Genomic DNA, 23774 nt, shown 5'->3' with positions numbered 1-23774 from the left:
GAAACAAAAGAATTGACAGGAGTTAAAAAAGTTTGGGGAAATATTTGTAATTAAGTTTGTATTTTGCAAGAGTATGAACTTATGTATCTATGTGATACAAATTCAGCAAAGACCATCCGTTATCCCAACCGCTTCTGCTGCTCTCAGGGTCGCGGGGATGCTGCAGCCTATCCCAGCAGTCATTGGGTGAAATTGGAAAATTTCTTTCCCAATCGGAGATTGAAGTTGAATTGGAAAATTGGGCGAATTGAGCAAAGAATATGAGAATTTCCAGCGACATCGACACGTTTTGTTGAGCCTCATATTTTGGTCTGACAACTGACTTGTTGAAAGAATCCATCATGTCGGCCTGTAGGTTTGCTGAATAATCGAGGCAGAACAGGAAGGCCCCTTTCACATCCCCAGTAAGCAGCTTCAGCTCACATGTTCTCTTGCCTCTTGCCATCGTGGGTTTCTGTGTTACTGGAACGAGACATTTGGGGAGCGTCTACTGTGGGACGGTGACAACAAGGCTCAGGATGTTAACGTCTTTATGCACCACTTCATTGTGTTCTCATGCCTTTTGTTCCTTTTCATATAATCAGGTCAGCAGTGAAACCAAAGAGGGTGAAATGAGAAGGCCATAATGTTATTGTAAATATACTTGTGTTTTTGTACTGTTGTTGACAATAAAGTGTACATTTTGGAAAAAAAAAAGGTGCTTTATTCAGTTGATAGGTTAAACCTGTCTGTGGGCATCCGGGTGGCGTGACAGTCTATTCCGTTGCCTACCAACGTGGGGATTTTAACTGCCGATCCGCTCACCAGTTTGAATCCCCGCGTTACCTCCGGTGTGGTCGGGCGTCCCTACAGACACTGTCTACGGGCTGTGTCTGGGTTGGAGGCCGGATGTGAGTATGTGTCCTGGTCACTGCACTAGCGCCTCCTCTGGTCAGTCGCGACACACCAGTTCGGGGTAGAGGGGAAACTGGGGAATAGCGTGATCCTCCCACACGCTACTTCCCCCTGGTGAAACTCCTCACTGTCAGGTGAAAAGAAGCGGCAGGTGACTCCACATGTATGGGAGGAGGTATGGGGTAGTCTGCAGCCCTCCCCGGATCAGCACCCGGGACGGCTCGGGAGAGTGGGGTAATTGGCCAAGTACAATTGGGGAGAAAAAGGGGGGAAAAATCCAAACAAAAACCCTGATATAAACCTGTCTCTTCAGTCCATAAGTACAACTGTACACACCGGTTTGAGTGCCATGATGTCAGCTGAGACACGGGACAAATGATTTGAAGCATAGATGCTTCAAGTTAGCTCACTGCTGCATAAACTCCTCTTCTTCACAACATCATGTGTGGCGTGTAACATTTAGAGCAGCGCTGTATGGTGTGAGAACAGTCCCACACCACGTCTGCAGAAAACCAGTACCTCGGAACTTTTTGTCCGGCACATTCCCAGATGAGTACAGTCGGCTCACTGAGAAAACCACTGCCTGCACCTTATTTGTGTATGTGTGTGTGTGTGTGCATGTGTTCATACCCAGGGCACTGATATTAGCATTGGCAAATACCATGTCGCCGAAAACAATCCCACATCTTATACATGCGGAACATGCAAAAAACAAGAAAATGCAACCAGTGTGCAGTAATCTATGTGTGTATGTGTTATTTGGTGCAGGTGAAGAGCCAGTGTGCAGTAATCTATGTGTGCGTGTGTTATTTGGTGCAGGTGAAGAGCCAGTGTGCAGTAATCTATGTGTGTGCATGTGTTATTTAGTGCAGGTGAAGAGCCAGTGTGCAGTAATCTATGTGTGCGTGTGTTATTTGGTGCAGGTGAAGAGCCAGTGTGCAGTAATCTATGTGTGTGCGTGTGTTATTTAGTGCAGGTGAAGAGCCAGTGTGCAGTAATCTATGTGTGTGCGTGTGTTATTTGGTGCAGGTGAAGAGCCAGTGTGCAGTAATCTATGTGTGTGCGTGTGTTATTTAGTGCAGGTGAAGAGCCAGTGTGCAGTAATCTATGTGTGTATGTGTTATTTGGTGCAGGTGAAGAGCCAGTGTGCAGTAATCTATGTGTGTGCATGTGTTATTTAGTGCAGGTGAAGAGCCAGTGTGCAGTAATCTATGTCTGTGCATGTGTTATTTAGTGCAGGTGAAGAGCCAGTGTGCAGTAATCTATGTGTGTGCATGTGTTATTTAGTGCAGGTGAAGAGCCAGTGTGCAGTAATCTATGTGTGCATGTGTTATTTAGTGCAGGTGAAGAGCCAGTGTGCAGTAATCTATGTCTGTGCATGTGTTATTTAGTGCAGGTGAAGAGCCAGTGTGCAGTAATCTATGTGTGTGCATGTGTTATTTAGTGCAGGTGAAGAGCCAGTGTGCAGTAATCTATGTGTGCATGTGTTATTTAGTGCAGGTGAAGAGCCAGTGTGCAGTAATCTATGTGTGCGTGTGTTATTTGGTGCAGGTGAAGAGCCAGTGTGCAGTAATCTGTGTGTGCATGTGTTATTTAGTGCAGGTGAGGAACCAGTGTGCAGTAATCTATGTGTGTATGTGTTATTTAGTGCAGGTGAAGAGCCAGTGTGCAGTAATCTATGTGTGTGTGTGTTATTTAGTGCAGGTGAAGAACCAGTGTGCAGTAATCTATGTGTTTGCATGTGTTATTTGGTGCAGGTGAAGAGCCAGTGTGCAGTAATCTATGTTTGTATGTGTTATTTAGTGCAGGTGAAGAACCAGTGTGCAGTAATCTATGTGTGCGTGTGTTATTTAGTGCAGGTGAAGAACCAGTGTGCAGTAATCTATGTGTGCGTGTGTTATTTAGTGCAGGTGAAGAGCCAGGGTGCAGTAATCTATGTGTGTGCGTGTGTTATTTAGTGCAGGTGAAGAGCCAGTGTGCAGTAATCTATGTGTGTGCGTGTGTTATTTAGTGCAGGTGAAGAGCCAGTGTGCAGTAATCTATGTGTGTGCGTGTGTTATTTGGTGCAGGTGAAGAGCCAGTGTGCAGTAATCTATGTGTGTGCGTGTGTTATTTAGTGCAGGTGAAGAGCCAGTGTGCAGTAATCTATGTGTGTATGTGTTATTTGGTGCAGGTGAAGAGCCAGTGTGCAGTAATCTATGTGTGTGCATGTGTTATTTAGTGCAGGTGAAGAGCCAGTGTGCAGTAATCTATGTGTGTGCATGTGTTATTTGGTGCAGGTGAAGAGCCAGTGTGCAGTAATCTATGTGTGCATGTGTTATTTAGTGCAGGTGAAGAGCCAGTGTGCAGTAATCTATGTCTGTGCATGTGTTATTTAGTGCAGGTGAAGAGCCAGTGTGCAGTAATCTATGTGTGTGCATGTGTTATTTAGTGCAGGTGAAGAGCCAGTGTGCAGTAATCTATGTGTGCATGTGTTATTTAGTGCAGGTGAAGAGCCAGTGTGCAGTAATCTATGTGTGCGTGTGTTATTTGGTGCAGGTGAAGAGCCAGTGTGCAGTAATCTGTGTGTGCATGTGTTATTTAGTGCAGGTGAGGAACCAGTGTGCAGTAATCTATGTGTGTATGTGTTATTTAGTGCAGGTGAAGAGCCAGTGTGCAGTAATCTATGTGTGTGTGTGTTATTTAGTGCAGGTGAAGAACCAGTGTGCAGTAATCTATGTTTGTATGTGTTATTTAGTGCAGGTGAAGAACCAGTGTGCAGTAATCTGTGTGCGTGTGTTATTTAGTGCAGGTGAAGAACCAGTGTGCAGTAATCTATGTGTGCGTGTGTTATTTAGTGCAGGTGAAGAGCCAGGGTGCAGTAATCTATGTGTGTGCGTGTGATATTTAGTGCAGGTGAAGAGCCAGTGTGCAGTAATCTATGTGTGTGCGTGTGTTATTTAGTGCAGGTGAAGAGCCAGTGTGCAGTAATCTATGGGTGTGCATGTGTTATTTAGTGCAGGTGAAGAGCCAGTGTGCAGTAATCTATGTGTGTGCATGTGTTATTTGGTGCAGGTGAAGAACCAGTGTGCAGTAATCTATGTGTGTGCATGTGTTATTTAGTGCAGGTGAAGAGCCAGTGTGCAGTAATCTATGTGTGTATGTGTTATTTAGTGCAGGTGAAGAACCAGTGTGCAGTAATCTATGTGTGTATGTGTTATTTAGTGCAGGTGAAGAGCCAGTGTGCAGTAATCTATGTGTGTGTGTGTTATTTAGTGCAGGTGAAGAGCCAGTGTGCAGTAATCTATGTGTGCATGTGTTATTTGGTGCAGGTGAAGAACCAGTGTGCAGTAATCTGTGTGTGTGTGTGTTATTTAGTGCAGGTGAAGAGCCAGTGTGCAGTAATCTATGTGTGCATGTGTTATTTAGTGCAGGTGAAGAGCCAGTGTGCAGTAATCTATGGGTGTATGTGTTATTTAGTGCAGGTGAAGAACCAGTGTGCAGTAATCTATGTGTGTGTGTGTTATTTAGTGCAGGTGAAGAGCCAGTGTGCAGTAATCTATATTTGTATGTGTTATTTAGTGCAGGTGAAGAGCCAGTGTGCAGTAATCTATGGGTGTGTGTGTTATTTAGTGCAGGTGAAGAGCCAGTGTGCAGTAATCTATGTGTGTATGTGTTATTTAGTGCAGGTGAAGAGCCAGTGTGCAGTAATCTATGTGTGTGCATGTGTTATTTGGTGCAGGTGAAGAACCAGTGTGCAGTAATCTATGTTTGTATGTGTTATTTAGTGCAGGTGAAGAGCCAGTGTGCAGTAATCTATGGGTGTGTGTGTTATTTAGTGCAGGTGAAGAGCCAGTGTGCAGTAATCTATGTGTGTATGTGTTATTTAGTGCAGGTGAAGAGCCAGTGTGCAGTAATCTATGTGTGTGTGTGTTATTTAGTGCAGGTGAAGAGCCAGTGTGCAGTAATCTATGTGTGTATGTGTTATTTAGTGCAGGTGAAGAGCCAGTGTGCAGTAATCTATGTGTGCATGTGTTATTTAGTGCAGGTGAAGAGCCAGTGTGCAGTAATCTATGTGTGTGCGTGTGTTATTTAGTGCAGGTGAAGAGCCAGTGTGCAGTAATCTATGTGTGTGCGTGTGTTATTTAGTGCAGGTGAAGAGCCAGTGTGCAGTAATCTATGTGTGTGCATGTGTTATTTAGTGCAGGTGAAGAGCCAGTGTGCAGTAATCTATGTGTGTGCATGTGTTATTTAGTGCAGGTGAAGAGCCAGTGTGCAGTAATCTATGTGTGTGTGTGTTATTTAGTGCAGGTGAAGAACCAGTGTGCAGTAATCTATGTGTGCATGTGTTATTTAGTGCAGGTGAAGAGCCAGTGTGCAGTAATCTATGTGTGTGTGTGTTATTTAGTGCAGGTGAAGAACCAGTGTGCAGTAATCTATGTGTGCATGTGTTATTTAGTGCAGGTGAAGAGCCAGTGTGCAGTAATCTATGTGTGTGCGTGTGTTATTTAGTGCAGGTGAAGAGCCAGTGTGCAGTAATCTATGTGTGTGCATGTGTTATTTAGTGCAGGTGAAGAGCCAGTGTGCAGTAATCTATGTGTGTGCATGTGTTATTTAGTGCAGGTGAAGAGCCAGTGTGCAGTAATCTATGTGTGCGTGTGTTATTTAGTGCAGGTGAAGAACCAGTGTGCAGTAATCTATGTGTGTGCGTGTGTTATTTAGTGCAGGTGAAGAGCCAGTGTGCAGTAATCTATGTGTGTGCGTGTGTTATTTAGTGCAGGTGAAGAGCCAGTGTGCAGTAATCTATGTGTGTATGTGTTATTTAGTGCAGGTGAAGAGCCAGTGTGCAGTAATCTATGTGTGTGTGTGTTATTTAGTGCAGGTGAAGAACCAGTGTGCAGTAATCTATGTGTGCATGTGTTATTTGGTGCAGGTGAAGAGCCAGTGTGCAGTAATCTATGTGTGTGCGTGTGTTATTTAGTGCAGGTGAAGAGCCAGTGTGCAGTAATCTATGTGTGCATGTGTTATTTAGTGCAGGTGAAGAAACAGTGTGCAGTAATCTGTGCGTATGTGTTATTTAGTGCAGGTTAAAAAAAAAAAACTACATCATGGCAACTGAAAAACCATCTCAGGACATGCATGGGGGAAAAAAAAATCAACAAAGGTGCAAGATAGTAAATCCCTACACATTCCAGTCGATTTGTTGTTTGCCTGATAACGGCAAAGTTCTGCAGAAATTGTATATGGGAAGAGGGAGACGTCAGACACACGATAGCCATATAGCCACCGCACACACATTTAAAAAAGTGAAGACCTTTATTTACTTATCCATGAAAATAACATATCAAGAAAAGGCATTAATGTATAAATTAATTGCACATTACTCTACGCTTTACATATTTATTGACAGTATTTGTTACCAATGTTAAGAAAATGGAATAAAAAAACAAAAATAAAAATAAACTGCCTTTGCAACTTAAGGCCACTTAAACTGTCCGCGGCGTGGGTGGGTGGGTGGGGGCAGATTTGTCAATTCTGAACACAGACTTTCATGTTTGAGAGAAAAATCAGGTCAGTGCAAATTTAAGTTCAGAGATAAAGGGGACTTCTGCTGAATTTCAACTCTGACATAAGCTACTCCCGTACGCAAGGGCAGCATGCTCATCCGCAGGGTGGTTCGACAATCACAAGAACTGAATGTGAAGAATTACTGGGAAAAGGCTGAAAAGACAAATTTGCTACTTGTGAATTTAAAAACAGCCCCCAATATCGCATCATGTCCGAACTCACATGGATTTCCATCTCCCGCTGCCACCGGAGGAGAGCAGCTTCTGAACTGGCAGATGGAGTTAGGTTCTGCGCTATGCTCATACACCGTCATGTGCTGCATCGGCTTTCTCATCCAGTTCTCCTGAATCGTTTTAAGCACAACAGATGACTTTACTTTTACTTGTCCGACCAATAATTTCACATCATCATCCATCCATCCAGACCGCTTATCCTGCTCTCAGGGTCGCGGGAATGCTGGCGCCTATCCCAGCAGTCATTGGGTGGCAAGTGGGGAGACACCCTGGACAGGCCGCCAGGCCATCACAGGGCTGACACACACACCTAGGAACAATGTAGTACGGCCTAGTCACCTGACCTACATGTCTTTGGACTATGGGAGGAAACCGGAGCACCAGGAGGAAACCCACACAGACACGGGGAGAGCATGCAAACTCCACACAGAGGACGACCCTCAAGGTTGGACTACCCCGGGGCTCGAACTCAGGACCTTCTTGCTGTGAGATGACCGTGCTAACTGCTGCACCACCGTGCCGCCAGATCGTATTCACTCATTCTAATTGGATGACCAACGCAGCGGCGTTCCCTTTAAAGAGCATCTCAACAAGGGGGGGCAGTTGCGTGGGGGCTAGAAGACCCTTGCAGAACACCTTCCTTATCTCATTTCATGGGGAAAAGCAAGAACCTTATCTTCTGAAGACAACCCATCACATGATCTCAAAACCCGACATTGTCGCAACCATTGATGAAGTGGTTAAAGAAAATCGTGCTGAACATTTAGTGACCACGGCCACTAGGCGTGAAGACAATATAGCTAGGATCCATCTGACCACGGCCACTAGGCGTGAAGTCAGTATAGCTAGGATCCATCTGACCACAGCCACTAGGCGTGAAGACAATATAGCTAGGATCCATCTGACCACGGCCACTAGGCGTGAAGTCAGTATAGCTAGGATCCATCTGACCACGGCCACTAGGCGTGAAGACAGTATAGCTTGGATCCATCTGACCACGGCCACTAGGCGTGAAGACAGTATAGCTAGGATCCATCTGACCACGGCCACTAGGCGTGAAGACAGTATAGCTAGGATCCATCTGACCACGGCCACTAGGCGTGAAGACAGTATAGCTAGGATCCATCTGACCACGGCCACTAGGCGTGAAGACAATATAGCTAGGATCCATCTGACCACGGCCACTAGGCGTGAAGACAGTATAGCTAGGATCCATCTGACCACGGCCACTAGGCGTGAAGACAGTATAGCTAGGATCCATCTGACCACGGCCACTAGGCGTGAAGACAGTATAGCTAGGATCCATCTGACCACGGCCACTAGGCGTGAAGACAGTATAGCTAGGATCCATCTGACCACGGCCACTAGGCGTGAAGACAGTATAGCTAGGATCCATCTGACCACGGCCACTAGGCGTGAAGACAGTATAGCTAGGATCCATCTGACCACGGCCACTAGGCGTGAAGACAGTATAGCTAGGATCCATCTGACCACGGCCACTAGGCGTGAAGACAGTATAGCTAGGATCCATCTGACCACGGCCACTAGGCGTGAAGACAGTATAGCTAGGATCCATCTGACCACGGCCACTAGGCGTGAAGACAGTATAGCTAGGATCCATCTGACCACGGCCACTAGGCGTGAAGACAGTATAGCTAGGATCCATCTGACCACGGCCACTAGGCGTGAAGTCAGTATAGCTAGGATCCATCTGACCACGGCCACTAGGCGTGAAGACAGTATAGCTAGGATCCATCTGACCACGGCCACTAGGCGTGAAGACAGTATAGCTAGGATCCATCTGACCACGGCCACTAGGCGTGAAGACAGTATAGCTAGGATCCATCTGACCACGGCCACTAGGCGTGAAGTCAGTATAGCTAGGATCCATCTGACCACGGCCACTAGGGCATGAAGACAGTATAGCTAGGATCCATCTGACCACGGCCACTAGGCGTGAAGACAGTATAGCTAGGATCCATCTGACCACGGCCACTAGGCGTGAAGACAGTATAGCTAGGATCCATCTGACCATGGCCACTAGGCGTGAAGACAACACATTTAGGTAATCAGGTTTCAAGTCAGCCAAAAGAAAGTCTGGTGAAGTATTTTGTATGTAAAAAGGAGATTCAAGTGAGTGAAGGCGCACAGCTTCCACAAGACCCTTAGTTACAGCGCAGCATGGTGGCTTGGCCTGAGTCTGCATCAGATACAACCCAGATCACTGAAAACCCACAGTAAGGGTGCGTCATACCCCTTAGAGAGCCCGGCCTGCCAGATCACTTTCACTGGCAGCAGCGTTGCCCACGGTTAAGCCTCCTGTCGCCAAGCATGGCTTCACCCCTGCGCCTGATGCCGGCCCTCTGGCCACGCAGTGTGGGTCAAGTGGCCCTGATGGAGGACCTCACCCCTGGTACACCACTACAGCCAGTCTGGACACCAGCCCCAAGAACCAGAAAACAAATTCAACTTATCACTGCTTTGTATCTTACCACGGGTCCAGCACAAGGCATTGAGGAGTCTTCTTGCAGCCAGTAGGGGGCAGAAACAAAGCAAAACAAATGACTGCAGGTTCAGAGGTCAGCTGATTAATGCCAACCCATCGCCATAGCAACTGCGTTACTCCTCCCCGTCTGCATCTAGACAGCCTGCTGCTGTTTTCTTTCTAAAGGTCTTACAGGGTAAAATGCACCCCGTGCCATGCATGGCAAACAACTTCTCTCAGCAGGAAGAAGAGCAGCTCGTCCGGTAACTGGAGGGTTACCGGTTCGATCCTCGACTCCTCCCGCCCAAAATGTCGAGGTGTCCCTGAGCAAGACACGTAACCCTTAACTGCTCCCAATGAGGTCGTTGTGTGTTACCTCGCATGGTTGACACCGCCAGTGGTGTACGAGTGTGTGTGTGTGTGTGTAAAATGTGAGGCATCGGTTGTAAAGCATTATATAAATGCAGTCCATTTAACCACCTGATTTCTCAAATGTCTCAAGACTGACAGCTGTCATGTGTGTGTCACATGACGGCCAGGACGCCAGTGAGCGGTGCAGAGCGTGACTGCAGTGCGTGTGGTGTGGGCTTAGGAACGAGTCCGGTTTCTGGCTGTTCCTGGTGTGCACAACAGTTCCGCTAATCATTTAAATGATTTGATGTCTCGAGATGCAGGTCCATACAGACACGAGCACACACACATGCTGCTGTACCACATGTCCACTGGACTCGGACACGCGTAAAGTCCAAGACAAAAGACCCATTTCTGCATCGTTTCAGGGCTTACTTTGGCCTGAGTGAATCTTCAGAGTGTAAAAAATGACAGCTCACTCACGCAGAGCAAATACATTCATAGGCGAGTTGTCCGCCACGCAAAGTCGTGTAACTGATGAAGCTGTGACCTTGGAGCAGAAATGGAAAACACATTTTTTTTACCCTCCCCACCACAGCGCTCACATTCCTGTCTTCCTGTGTACTCACAATGAGGCTAACCAAGAGGCATGTGTGGAACGGTCTCATAATGTTCACCCGGTCTGGCAGGACCGGGGATCGATAAGGCAAGACAGACGGTGTCACAGCTCCGGCTACGCCTCCCTCCCCTAATTCCACAGCCTTTTGTCTCGCTTGTTAAACCCTACCAGTCAGCTCCACGCCAGGCACACCATCAAGTACTGTGTACCAGTCAGCTCCACGCCAGGCACGCCATCAAGTACTGTCTCAGGCCCTGCAGCAGGCCCTGCAGCAGTCACATGACAGGTGGACATAGATGGGAGGTGAAACAAGAGTTAAGTGGAGGAACACAATAAAGAAAAATAAACATCAGAGACAGAAGGTATATAGACACCAGTGGACATGAATTGGGTCCATTAAAAAAACAAAACATGACAGTCTGGCTCCCCCTGTTGGCTTAAATAAAAATGTCTTCAACAATATGCATATTGGACACAGGGCACCTTTCTCAGTGATGAACACATTATCTTGTGAAGAAATGCTTTTCCAATCAGATGTGTGGGGGAGGGGGCAGGAGGTGGAGAACAGTAACAGCAGCAGGGTGAGGAGTTTGTGGAGGCCCAGGCCTCATGACACACTGGAAACAGGAGCGTTTAGAAACCAGAGGCCAGCACCGGCAAAGCTCACAGTAAACAACAAGCCAGGTTCTTCTTCTTTTTTCACAGATTTACACATCGTTGTCTTGCACAGACACTCGATTCTCCCTCGTTTCTCTCCACTCTGCCACCATCAGGTTTGGTTTTGAGCCACATTGTTGTGTATTGTCATCTCTCAAAGAAAGGCAAGTCTCCCTTTAAATATTGTGTGGTTTTCTGGAGTCCCTGTTGTTTCTTTTAAATTCCAAGGCCGAGCAGACTGCAGAAGAAGCCCTTCTGGGTCGTCTCGTTCAGAGACACAGCTTTCCTGCTGTCTCTCGGACTAAAGGTTGATTCTGGGGGCCACCAAGGCAAACTCTCTCAGAATATTCCGGGCCACCTCCACTTTGTTCTGGGCGATCATTAGCGCCCGCTTGACGTCCTCAAAGGAGTAACCCTCTCCCATTAGCTTGGCGATCTTGGCATCCACATTTTCACTCGCCGATTCCAAGGTGTGGGGCTTTCCCTGCTGGATTTCTGGGGGGATCTTCCTTGGAAGGGGCTTAGGTGGCCTTGCAGGCGCCTGCAGACAGTCCGTAGCAACTAGGAGAGAAAGAAGGAGGCACAGTTAGAGGAATGAGGCCGAAATCGAATTCAAAGGCCTGCAGTTCAAGTTCACACAGTAACCTGGAAATGTGTGTTCCTCCTCCGAGGCGTTAGGACGGGCTAGCTGCGGTACCAACAGGCGGCAGGTCTCCAGGGCCCGGAAGCAAGCCCCTAGACTAAACCTCCACCCCTCTGCTTGTTCTCTAGTGTACAGATTTACCCCCACACGCCACACCAAATGGATGCTAATGGTGAAGACATCTGCAAAGGTCTCCTGGCAACACAACCAACAACTACTGACGCCGCAAAACAGCCGTCACGTGTAGACTGACTGTCAGTCACACGATTCATTTGCCGGAAACGCCGGTCTGACGTCACCACGTGACGCAGCGGCTCAAGGCATGCGTCATGTGCACGGAGGTACTCCACAAACACTACACCGACACGGCGTTCCGGCCCAAACACCGACACGGTGTTCCGACACGGCGTTCCGACACGGCATTCCGGCCTTCTTCATGTGAGGGGCTTGTGAGGGGCAGGCAACCTGCAGGCAGAGGTAGTCGTCCAGCAGCCTGAGCTCGTCCGAGCAGCGGAGCAGGCGGAAGCGTCTGTGCTGATAAAGAAAGACGGTGTCATCAGTGGCGTCTCAGGCACGCAACGCCTGGTGGGGCCAACAAAGCGTGTATGGGCAGCGTCCCACTCGTCCAACAAACTACACACACACAATCCTACTAGCTCGATGAATCCAAACCAGCGTCTCATCACTGAATGATGTCACCAGAGGAGGAAAACTCCGCTTCAGAAAGCAGAAGTCCTAACCATGTATTTGCTCCACCCATGGACTAAACCAACTGATTTCAGTAATTAGTTCTCCTACCTGGCTGAAGTGTTGCGCTAATTAGAATCAGCTGGTTTAGTGCATGGGTGGAGCAAATACATGGTTAGGACTTCTGCTTTCTGAAGTGGAGTTTTCCACCTCTGGAAATCACAAATGCACTTACAACGTAACGTGTGCAGGAGTTAGCGGAGGTGGAGACAGGGATTAGAATGACGTCACACGACTGATGCGTAACCTTGTATAGCCACGTGATTCTAACAGGATTCCTTGTGTGGTTTCAGGGTTGCCCTGAGTGCACACTGACTACAAAATCTGATTGATATACAGTGGCTTGCAAAAGTATTCATACCCCTTGAACTTTTCCACATTTTGTCACGTTACGACCACAAACATTAATATATTTTATTGGAATTTTATGTGAAAGACCAACACAAAGTGGCACACAATTGTGAAGTACAAAGAAAATTATACATGATTTAAAAAAAATTTTACAAATAAAAAACTGAAAAGTGTGGTGTGCAAAAATATTCAGCCCCCCTGAGTCAATACTCTGTGGAACCGCCTTTTGCCGCAATTACAGCTGCAAGTCTTTTGGGGTACGTCTCTACCAGCTTTGCACATCTAAACTGAAATGTTTGCCCATTCTTCTTTGCAAAACAGCTCAAGCTCCGTCAGATTAGATGGAGAGCGTTTGTGAACGGCCGTTTTCAGATCTTGCCACAGATTCTCAATTGGATTTAGGTCTGGACTTTGACTGGGCCATTCTAACACATGAATATGTTTTGTTTTAAACCATTCCATTGTAGCCCGGGCTTTATGTTTAGGGTCGTTGTCCTGCTGGAAGGTGAACCTCTGGAGGCCCCAGTCTCAAGTCTTTTGCAGACTCCAACAGGTTTTCTTCCAAGATTGCCCTGTATTTGGCTCCATCCATCTTCCCATCAACTCTGACCATCTTCCCTGTCCCTGCTGAAGAGAAGCACCCCCAGAGCATGATGCTGCCTCCACCATGTTTGACAGTGGGGATGGTGGTGTGTTCAGAGTGATGTGCAGTGTTAGTTTTCCGCCACACATAGCGTTTTGCATTTAGGCCAAAAAGTAGAATTTTGGTCTCATCTGACCAGAGCACCTTCTTCCACATGTTTGCTGTGTCCCCCACATGGCTTCTGGCAAACTGCAAACGGGTCTTCTTATGGTTTTCTTTTAACAATGGCTTTCTTCTTGCCACTCTTCCATAAAGGCCAGATTTGTGCAGTGCAGGACCAATAGTTGTCCTGTGGACAGATTCCCCCACCTGAGCTGTGGATCTCTGCAGTTCGTCCAGAGTCACCACGGGCCTCTTGGCTGCATCTCTGATCAGTGCTCTCCTTGTTCGGCCTGTAGGTTTAGGTGGACGGCCGTGTCTTGGTAGGTTTGCAGTTGTGCCATACTCTCTCCATTTCCGGATGATGGATTGAACAGTGCTCCGTGAGATGTTCAAAGCTTGGGAAATCTTTTTATAGCCTAACCCTGCTTTAAACTTCTCCACAACTTTATCCCTGACCTGTCTGGTGTGTTCCTTGGACTTCATGATGCTGTTTGCTCCCCAATATTCTCTTAACAAACCTCTGAGGCCGTCACAGAACAGCTGTATTTGTACTGAAATTAGATTACACACAGGTTGCCTCTATTTAGTCATTAGGTCAACATTCGATCATTCAGCAATCATCAGGCAACTTCTGAAGGCAATTGGTTGCACTCAGAGAAAAGGGGGCTGAATACTTTGGAACACCACACTTTTCAGTTTTTTATTTGTAAAAAAAAATTAAAATCATGAATAATTTTCTTTGTACTTCACAATTGTGTGCCACTTTGTGTTGGTCTTTCACATAAAATTCCGATAAAAAACATTTATGTTTGTGGTCGTAATATGACTAAATGTAGAAAAGTTCAAGGGGTATGAATACTTTTGCAAGCCACTGTAATTTGACAAACTGTTAACAAAACATAACAAGGTGACACAAGCCTCTGAACACTGAGACGCTCATCAGAGTCTTCTGGACACTGGCGGCGGTGTGCAGAACCAGAACCAGAATCACTTTATCATTTCATTTCATGTGAAATGTGAACGAATGTGTCAAAACTACAGATGATGACAATAAAACCTTTCTATAGGTGCACCACCTTCCTGTGCATCTGTATCCGTGTGTTGTTACCGCTGAAGAAGAGAACAAGAACACAAAGTCATGTGACCAGAACGGTCTCTCTGATAGCAACACTAATGTGGAATTAATAACGGCTTACATTTATATAGCGCTTTATCTTTTTTTAAAAATGTTACCCCGGTCTCTGCTCCACCCCCTCTGCTGATCCGGGGAGGGCTGCAGACTACCACATGCCTCCTCCCATACAAGTGGAGTCACCAGCCGCTTCTTTTCACCTGACAGTGAGGAGTTTCACCAGGGGGACGTAGCACGTGGGAGGATCACGCTATTCCCCCCAGTTCCCCCTCCCCCCTGAACAGGCACCCTGACCGACCAGAGGAGGCGCTAGTGCAGCGACCAGGACACATACCCACATCTGGCTTCCCACCCACAGACACGGCCAATTATGTCTGTAGGGACGCCCGACCAAGCTGTAGGTAAACACAGGGATTCGAACCGGCGATCCCCATGTTGGTAAGTAACGGAATAGACGGCCATGTCACCCGGATGCCCCATATATGTATTCTTTTAACAATGAAGGACGAGTAAAAATGTATGAGCAACATTAATTGTTGACGGAAGATGTTTTTTGTTGCCGGTGCTCAACTCCGCCTGAAGATGCTGCGGTGCTACGTGGCAGTGCTGAGCCCCGGACGGCCCTGACCCAACTACACACTGTCAAGCAGTGTGAGACCACTGGCCTACAGCCAAAATAACCTGCCTCGTAATAATGCAAAATAGACTCACAGTGACGTTCACTGCTTGAAAAGAAAAGATGCACAACAATCTTCCATCTGGACAAACTTGTAAAATAACTTTTCCGTCCAACACCACCAATCCATGAATGAATTCATTTTCAATTGATGGCATAGCAAGTGCATTTAACCTGTTGTGGTGTCAAATGGTGTTGCGCGTAGCTGCGTAGCAATGCCGATACTGTAAATGACGTTCATTAAACGTCTGGACATGTGTCACTCTATTATTTTTATTGGCTGGGGCAAACATGCTCTTGCCCTGCAGCCCAGTACTGAACGCATGTTGAACATGCACACAGTGTTTTCACCTGCTCACTTGGTTAATGAAGGCTGCTAGGAGCAGTACTGACTGTTACACAACAGCTACAGGGAGGTATTTGGAATTTATCGGACAGCGCTTCCGTTGTCATGTGTAATAAATGTGCAACAATGATTCCAAGAAACAAATATCACTTCCATCCATCCATTCTCCAAACTGCTTATCCTGCTCGCAGGGTCGCGGGGATGCTGGAGTCTATCCCAGCAGCCATTGGGCGGCAGGCGGGGAGACACCCTGGACAGGCCACCCGGCCATCACACAGGGCCCACACACACACACACACACACACACACCTAGGGGCAATTTAGAATGGCTGAGTCACCTGACCTACATGTGTTTGGACTGTGGGAGGAAACCGGAGTACCCGGAGGAAACCCACAAAGACACAGGGAGAACATGCAAACTCCACACAGAGGACGACCCGGGACGACCCCAAGGTTGGACTACCCCAGGGCTTGAACCCAGGACCTTGTTGCTGTGACGCGACCGTGCTAACCACTGCGCCACCAAATATATTACTTGTTGCACCAAATTATTGATCATGTCATGCAATGGCAACATCTGGTGGGGCCAGGCCCCACCAGCCCCTAATGCAGAGATGCCGTTGGCTGTTCTACCTTGTGTGCCTGGCAAATGGTCATACTCCAGGCAGCCTCTAGGAAGGCCTTTGACACTGTCTCCTGCCTGTCTTCTGAGTGGTGGCAGAGGCGCAGCGTTGTTCAGCATGTCAAACACAGTGTCTGGGCAGAGAGACAGAACAACCAAATTAATACAATGTGACAAAAGGTCAAAAGGTCAAGGAGCTGGCTCTTAAAGTGCAACAGTCCATAGTCCATCCATCCATTATCCAAACCGCTTATCCTGCTCTCAGGGTTGCGGGGATGCTGGAGCCTATCCCAGCCGTCATTGAGCGGCAGGCGGGGAGACACCCTGGACAGGCTGCCAGGCCAGCACAGGGCTGGCTGACACACACACACACACACACACACACACACACACACACACACACACACACACCCACACACACACACACATTCATTCCTAGGGACAATTTAGTATGGCCAATTCACCTGACCTACACTCACTGGCCACTTTATTAGCTACACCTTGCTAGTACCGGGTTGGACCCCCTTTTGCCTTCAGAACTGCCTTAATCCTTAGTGGCATAGATTCAACAAGGTACTGGAAACATTCCTCAGAGAGTTTGGTCCACATTGACATGATAGCATCACGTAGTTGCTGCAGATTTGTCGGCTGCACATCCATGATGTGAATCTCCCGGTCCACCACATCCCAAAGGTGCTCTATTGGATTGAGATCTGGTAACTGTGGAGGCCATTTGAGTACAGTGAACTCATTGTCATGTTCAAGAAACCAGTCTGAGATGATTCGAGCTTTATGACATGGCGCGTTATCCTGCTGGAAGTAGCCATCAGAAGATGGGAACACTGTGGTCATAAAGGGATGGACATGGTCAGCAACAATACTCAGGTAGGCTGTGGCGTTGACACGATGCTCAGTTGGTACTAAGGGGCCCAAAGTGTGCCAAGAAAATATCCCCCACACCATTACACCACCACCACCAGCCTGAACCGTTGATACAAGGCAGGATGGATCCATGCTTTCATGTTGTTGACGCCAAATTCTGACCCTACCATCCGAATGTCGCAGCAGAAATCGAGACTCATCAGACCAGGCAACGTTTTTCCAATCTTCTATTGTCCAATTTTGGTGAGCCTGTGCGAATTGTAGCCTCAGTTTCCTGTTCTTAGCTGACAGGAGTGGCACCCGGTGTGGTCTTCTGCTGCTGTAGCCCATCTGCCTCAAGGTTCGACGTGTTGTGCGTTCAGAGATGCTCTTCTGCATACCTCGGTTGTAATGAGTGGTTATTTGAGTTACTGTTGCCTTTCTATCAGCTCGAACCAGTCTGGCCATTCTCCTCTGACCTCTGGCATCAACAAGGCATTTTCGCCCACAGAACTGCCGCTCACTGGATATTTTCTCTTTTTCGGGCCATTCTCTGTAAACCCTAGAGATGGTTGTGCATGAAAATCCCAGTAGATCAGCAGTTTCTGAAATACTCAGACCAGCCCGTCTGGCACTAACAACCATGCCACGTTCAAAGTCACTTAAATCACCTTTCTTCCCCATTCTGATGCTCGGTTTGAACTGCAGCAGATCGTCTTGACCATGTCTACATGCCTAAATGCATTGAGTTGCTGCCATGTGATTGGCTGATTAGAAATTTGCGTTAATGAGCAGTTGGACAGGTGTGCCTAATAAAGTGGCCGGTGAGTGTACATGTCTTTGGACTGTGGGAGGAAACTGGGTGCTCCGGTTTCCTCCCACAGTCCTCCCACAGACCTTCTTGCTGGGAGGCGACCACGCTAACCACTGCACCACCATGCCGCCAACAGTGCATAGTGCATCATAATAATCCACCAGGAGGAATGTCCTCATGTGTTTTGCCTTAGCAACAGATTTTCTGCTTATGTAGGTGATGTGTTATTTTGTGTCCCAAGATTTCAATCTCACGTAGGGATGGGTACTGACACCTGGTATTAAACAGGCCGGTGCTAAATTATTAAAGACCGTAGTATTGATAAGCTCCAACGTTGATGGTGCTGCTATCGGTATTGGAGAAATGAAGAAAATAAATGTCCCATCTATGTAGGCTACATATAGGTTATCTTGCACCTTTTAAACCACCTACTCCTTTTCTGAGTCGCAATAAACATCTGTCTGTGATGCACTTACACTATTCCCAATCCGGGGAGGAAGACCTCTCTGTCTCGCATCGCAGCCTGTCATATGTGTGAGCCGAGGGGCGGGGCCAGCTCTCTGCCAAACTCACACACACACACACACACAGCGCCTGCTCTTGGTGACAGGGCGGAGAGGGAGCTAGACGGTCAGAAGTCTGGTTGTACTTCACTACAGTCGATGCTGACAACGCTCGCTGCCACAAGTACAATAAGTCTTCTGCATGTAGGGCAGCAACACAAGCGGTCTGGTGAAACATCTGGTGAAAGTGCATCAGATACAGGCGGACAAATGCAGTGTGGGACTGCGTAGCTCGTAGTTCGTCTGTCAGCCCGTCCAGCTCAGGTATGTTATTACATTACATGACATGACATTACAGTCATTTAGCCGGCACTTTTATCCAAAGCGACTTACAATAAGTGCATCATTTAAGAGAACTACTAGTCATCAGAGGTCATAAGTGCATCTAAACAAGCATCTATGAGCGAAACCAGTGCTACAGTAAATACAATGAGTGAATACAATAAGTGCTAAGAGCAAGTAACAGGGTAGTAGTTCTTGAAGAGGTGAGTTTTCAACCTGCACCGAAAGATGAGCAGCAACTCCGCTGTCCTGACATCAGTGGGGAGTTCATTCCACCACTGTGGGGCCAGGACAGAACAGAACCGTGACCGGGTCAATCGGCAGCAGGGGCCTCTGAGTGACGTGGCAACCAGGCATCCCGAAGCAGCAGAGCGAAGTGGTTGGGCGGGGGTGTAGGGCTTGACCATGGCCTGGAGATAGGAAGGAGCTGTTCCTTTCACTGCCCTGTAGGCTAGAACCAGAGTCTTAAACTGGATGCGAGCAGCTACTGGGAGCCAGTATAGGGACATGAGAAGGGGAGTTGTGTGGGACAGCTTAGGGCGGTTGAACACCAGACGAGCTGCAGCTTTCTGAACAAGCTCCAGAGGTCTGATGGCCGACGCCGGGGCGCCAGCAAGGAGGGAGTTGCTGTAGTCCAGCCGGGAGATGACCAGAGCCTGGATGAGCACCTGTGCTGTCTTGTCGGTGAGGAATGGGCAAATCCTCCTGATGTTATAGAGGAGAAATCTGCAGGAGCGAGCAACTGATGCAACGTTTTCAGCAAACGACAGTTGGTTGTCCAGGATCACACCCAGATTCCTCACAGTCCGAGTTGGCGTCACCACGGTGTTGTCAATGGTAATGGCCAGGTCTCGGTATGGGCAACCTTTCCCCGGGAGGAATATCATCTCTGTCTTGTCCAGATTGAGCTTCAGGTGGTGTGTTGCTATCCACTCCGAGATGTCAGTCAAGCATGCAGCAATGTGTGTCTCTACTTGTGTGTCAGAGGGAGGAAAGGACAAGATCAGCTGGGTGTCATCAGCATAACAATGGTAAGAGAAGTCATGCAAGCGAATAACAGAACCCAGGGATGTCGTTTACAGGGAGAAAAGGAGGGGACTCAGAACCGAACCCTGTAGAATGCCTGTAGTCAGTCTGCGAGGCTCCGACACAGATCCCCTCCATGTCACCTGTGAGGAGTGAGCCGTCAGGTAGGTTGCAAACACTGAGAGTGCAGAGCCTGTGACACCCAGCCCCTCGAGGGTAGAGAGGAGGATGTGGTGGTTCACTGTGTCGAACGCAGCTGATAGGTCCAGGAGTATCAGGACAGAGGAGAGAGAGTTTGCTCTCGCAGAGTGCAGCGATTCTGTCACTACAAGGAGGGCTGTCTCTGTCGAGTGACCCACCCTGAACCCAAACTGGTTGGGGTCCAGGAGGTTGTTCTGGTGGAGGTACAAAGAAAGTTGGTTAAAGACCGCATGTTCAAAAGTTTTTGATAGAAAGGGTAGAAGGGAAACCGGTCTGTAGTTTTGAAGTCAGAGGGGTTAAGTGATGGTTTCTTGAGAAGGGGGGTGACTCTAGCAGTCTTGAAGGCAGATGGAAAACATCCTGCCTGGAGGGAGGTGTTGATGAGGTGGGTTAGAAGGGGAAGGAGTTCAGGTGCTATAGACTGAAGAAGAGGGGAGGGGACCGGGTCAAGGGAGCATGTGGTGGGGCGACTGGATGTGATGAGGTTTAGAACCTCGTCGGAGGAGAGGGGAGTGAGGTGGGATAGTGCAAGCAGCACTAACCGGTTGGTGAGAAAAGGAGGATCTGATGTCGTTTACCTTCTTGTCAAAGAAGTTAGCGAAGTCATCAGGGAGAAGGGAGGAAGTAGGAGGAGGAGGTGGGGGTTGATGAAGTGTAGAGAAGGTTTCAAAGAGTTTCTTAGGATTAGAGGCAGAGGATAGGATTTTAGAGCGATAGAAGGCAGCCTTAGCAGCAGAAAGGGAAGAGGAGAAAGTGGAAAGAAGAGATTGGAAGTTGAGAAGGTCCTCTGGGAGTTTGCCTTTTCTTCATTTGCGCTCTGCCACTCTCAGGCTCCATCTGTCCGTACGTACTGAGTCGGTCAGCCAAGGGGCAGGTGGAGTTGGGCATGCAGGCCTGGAGGTGAGGGGACAGAGATTGTCCAGAGAAGAGGAGAGGGTAGAGAGAAGATGATCAGTAGCAGTGTCAGGGGGTAGGAGAGAGAAAGATTTAGGTGTAGGGAGGATAGCGGTAACAGAGGAAGAAAGATCAGTGGCGGAGAGAGAGCAGCGGTGTCTACAAGTGGAAACCATGTAGGTAGGGGAAGGGGCTGAGCGGGGTGAAGAGAGTAGGACATGAAATAGTGGTCAGAGAGCTGGAGGGGAGTAACAGAGAGATTGGAAATAGGACAGTGTCTAGTAAAAATAAGGTCCAGCTGGTTTCCAGTCTTGTGGGTAGGAGGAGAGGGTGAGAGGTGAAAGGTCAAAGGGGGAGAGGAAAGAGAGAAGAGGATCTAGCTTGTTAGTGTGGATGTTGAAGTCACTGAGAAGGATAAGTGCAGAGTCATCAACAGGGAAGTGCGAGACAAGTGTGTCAAGCTCCTCCAGAAACTCACCAAGGGGGCCTGGTGGGCGGTACACAACCACGATGGTGAGTTTGACTGGATAAGAGACAGTAACAACATGAAATTCAAAAGAGGGCAGAGAAAGTTGTGGAATGGGAACTGGGAACAAGAGAGTATTTCCATTTCAGGGAGATTAGCAGGCCAGTACCACCACCTCGCCTCCCAGCTCTGGGAGTGTGAGAAAAAGAGTACACATCTGACAGAGCTGCGGGTGTGGTAGTATTTTCTGGCATGATCCAGGTCTCAGTTAGAGTAAGAAATTTGAGGGAGAGCAAGGATGTGTAGCCTGAGATAAACTCAGCTTTTGGCACCGCAGACTGGCAATTCCAGAGCCCTCCCGTCACCACTTGCTCAACGTAAGTAGAGAGAGTGGGATAGATGAGATTGGTTGGGTCACAGCACCTAGGAGTGGCCCAACGTCTATGCCAGCCCCAAGAAGAGGAAAGGACAGGAATGCGAAGGTAATACATAGTCTATACAAGGTACACAAGATACAGATGTCTGACCGGATCTAAAAAGAGCAGTCCTTGCTTGACGAAGTCTTGGCTTGAAAAAGTCGTGCTTGCCTTTGTTCACTCTAGCCATCGTTCAACCGTGGCTTGTTTGCCTGACGCTTCCACGTAGCAGCAGTGATTTAAAGAACACTGATTGCTAATTGTCTGCCATGAGTGCAGGCCACACCCTGGCCACTTAACACCCAATTGGCCACAGAGGTACACTGAAAATAGGCCTATTGCCCAGAAACTGGACACTTATATAAAACTCTATCAAACCCACACAACACTATTAAAACTGCAAACAGCAAGTTACCAAGGAATATATTTATAAGCTAAAAGGATAACTAAGTCAAAACAGCTAGGCAACAAGAAATATTTAAGGGCACACTAGGTGAAAAACAGCTACAGCTAGAATAAGTAAATAAGACAAGTAAGTAAACAGAATAAAAATAAGACAAGTAAGTAAATAGAATAAGACAGCTACAGCTAGAATAAGATCCCACTAGGAACCAGCAGCAGCTGTATAGAGAAAAGGACTAATACTCAAGCAGCTGGAATAAGACTAATAGCAACTTGTTAAGCAAGAAAGATGATACTTACTCTATTCTAGATGAACCAGCAATTCAGAACCTCCAGAAGTTAAGATGCATACATGCTAGCAGCCCAGAGCCACACACAGTTAACTGCGTCATACAGACACGGTTTAGTGGTTAAAAGTAACGCTGTGTTCAGACACGAGAGAATAAAGCAACGTTAATTCTGTTGTTCTTCTTTTCTCTTAAAAAAAGAACAGAAAGAACCAACAAGATTACCGTTAAAGTACCGGATCGGTAGTATCGGTAAGAGTAGAGTACCATTAAAATCTTAACGATGCCCATCCCTACTCCTAATAATAGATTACCGTTAAAGTACCGGATCGGTAGTTAGGGATGGGTATCGTTAAGATGTTAACGGTGCTCTACTCTTATCGATACTACCGATCCGATACTTTAACGGTAATCTAATAGTTCACCGTTAAAGTACCGGATCGGTAGTATCGGTAAGAGTAGAGTACCGCTAGAATCGTAACGATAACCATCCATACTCTTAATAATAGATTGCCATTAAAGTACCGGATCGGTAGTATCAGTAAGAGTAGCAGTACCGATAAAATCGTAACGATACCCATCCTTACTCCTAATAATAGATTACCATTACCGTACCGGATCGGTAGTATCGGTAAGAGTAGCAGTACCGTTAAAATCTTAACGATACCCATCCTTACTCCTAATAATAGATTACCGTTAAAGTACCTGATCGGTAGTATCGGTAAGAGTAGAGTACCGCTAGAATCATAATGATACCCATCCCTACTCCTAATAATAGATTGCCGTTAAAGTGCCGGATCGGTAGTATCAGTAAGAGTAGAGTACCGCGAGAATCGTAACGATACACATCACTCATCTCACCAGGGGTTAAAAGCAAGTGCTCGTGTCCAGAGGAAGGTCTGTGGGGGCGGGAGATGACGGAGGCAGAGGAAGTGGAGGAAGTGGAGGAGAAGTCTGTGAAGCTGTGTCTCGCCGGAGGCAAAGGTGGGGGCTGGGATGGTGGGCGGCTGTTGAAGGGATCCTCCACTGCTACAAAAACGACAGAAAAACACAAGATTGAGCTTTCGTATCGTGCCAAGGTTTATAACTTGTTCCACGAGGAGGAGACAAACACTGCTGCAAAATGTGAGTAACCTCCTCATGGGCCACTGCCAGAGAGGAGCTGGCAATGGTAGGCTAGCCCATCAAATAAAAAACAGAAAAAGGGCAGGAGAGGGTTTCATAGCAAGGAATATTACAAGAGGACTTGCAGGCCCGGGAAAGAGGCACACGCGTTGTGTGTTCATAGGTTTGACTTCCAGTTTGTTGGGAGAAGTTATGGGTCATTATTACAGTAGAGGATTTATCCTTTCAAATACTTACACAACCTAGACACTGTGCTCCCCAAGAGGGAAATGAACTACCCAGAGCCACAAACAGGAAACTTCACATACAGATCTGTTGCCATCTGTCAGACAAATGGCAAGAGGTGTATTTTTACTGACAACAGTCAACACATCACGCCTGCAAACATT

At 47.5% G+C, this 23774-nt stretch overlaps 1 protein-coding gene across 1 annotated transcript in view; it reads right to left on the bottom strand.

Annotated features, from left to right (window-relative positions):
• Nucleotides 1–8336: 8336 nt before the first annotated feature.
• cblb (Cbl proto-oncogene B, E3 ubiquitin protein ligase) overlaps nt 8337–23774 on the bottom strand; it is a 182187-nt gene continuing 166749 nt past the window's right edge. The window contains exons 15-18 of the mRNA XM_056285166.1: nt 23373–23436; nt 23122–23289; nt 16060–16182; nt 8337–11347 (exon numbers count right to left, since the gene is read on the bottom strand). Of these exons, the coding sequence (XP_056141141.1) occupies nt 11088–11347; nt 16060–16182; nt 23122–23289; nt 23373–23436 (615 nt within the window). The 3' untranslated portion in view covers nt 8337–11087. The remainder of the gene's footprint in view (nt 11348–16059; nt 16183–23121; nt 23290–23372; nt 23437–23774) is intronic.

Source organism: Lampris incognitus, chromosome 8, assembly GCF_029633865.1.
Source record: "Lampris incognitus isolate fLamInc1 chromosome 8, fLamInc1.hap2, whole genome shotgun sequence".
Lineage (NCBI taxonomy): Eukaryota > Metazoa > Chordata > Actinopteri > Lampriformes > Lampridae > Lampris > Lampris incognitus.
The sequence above is the reverse complement of the archived record's forward strand: the minus strand, read 5'-3'. Positions and strand labels throughout refer to the sequence as shown.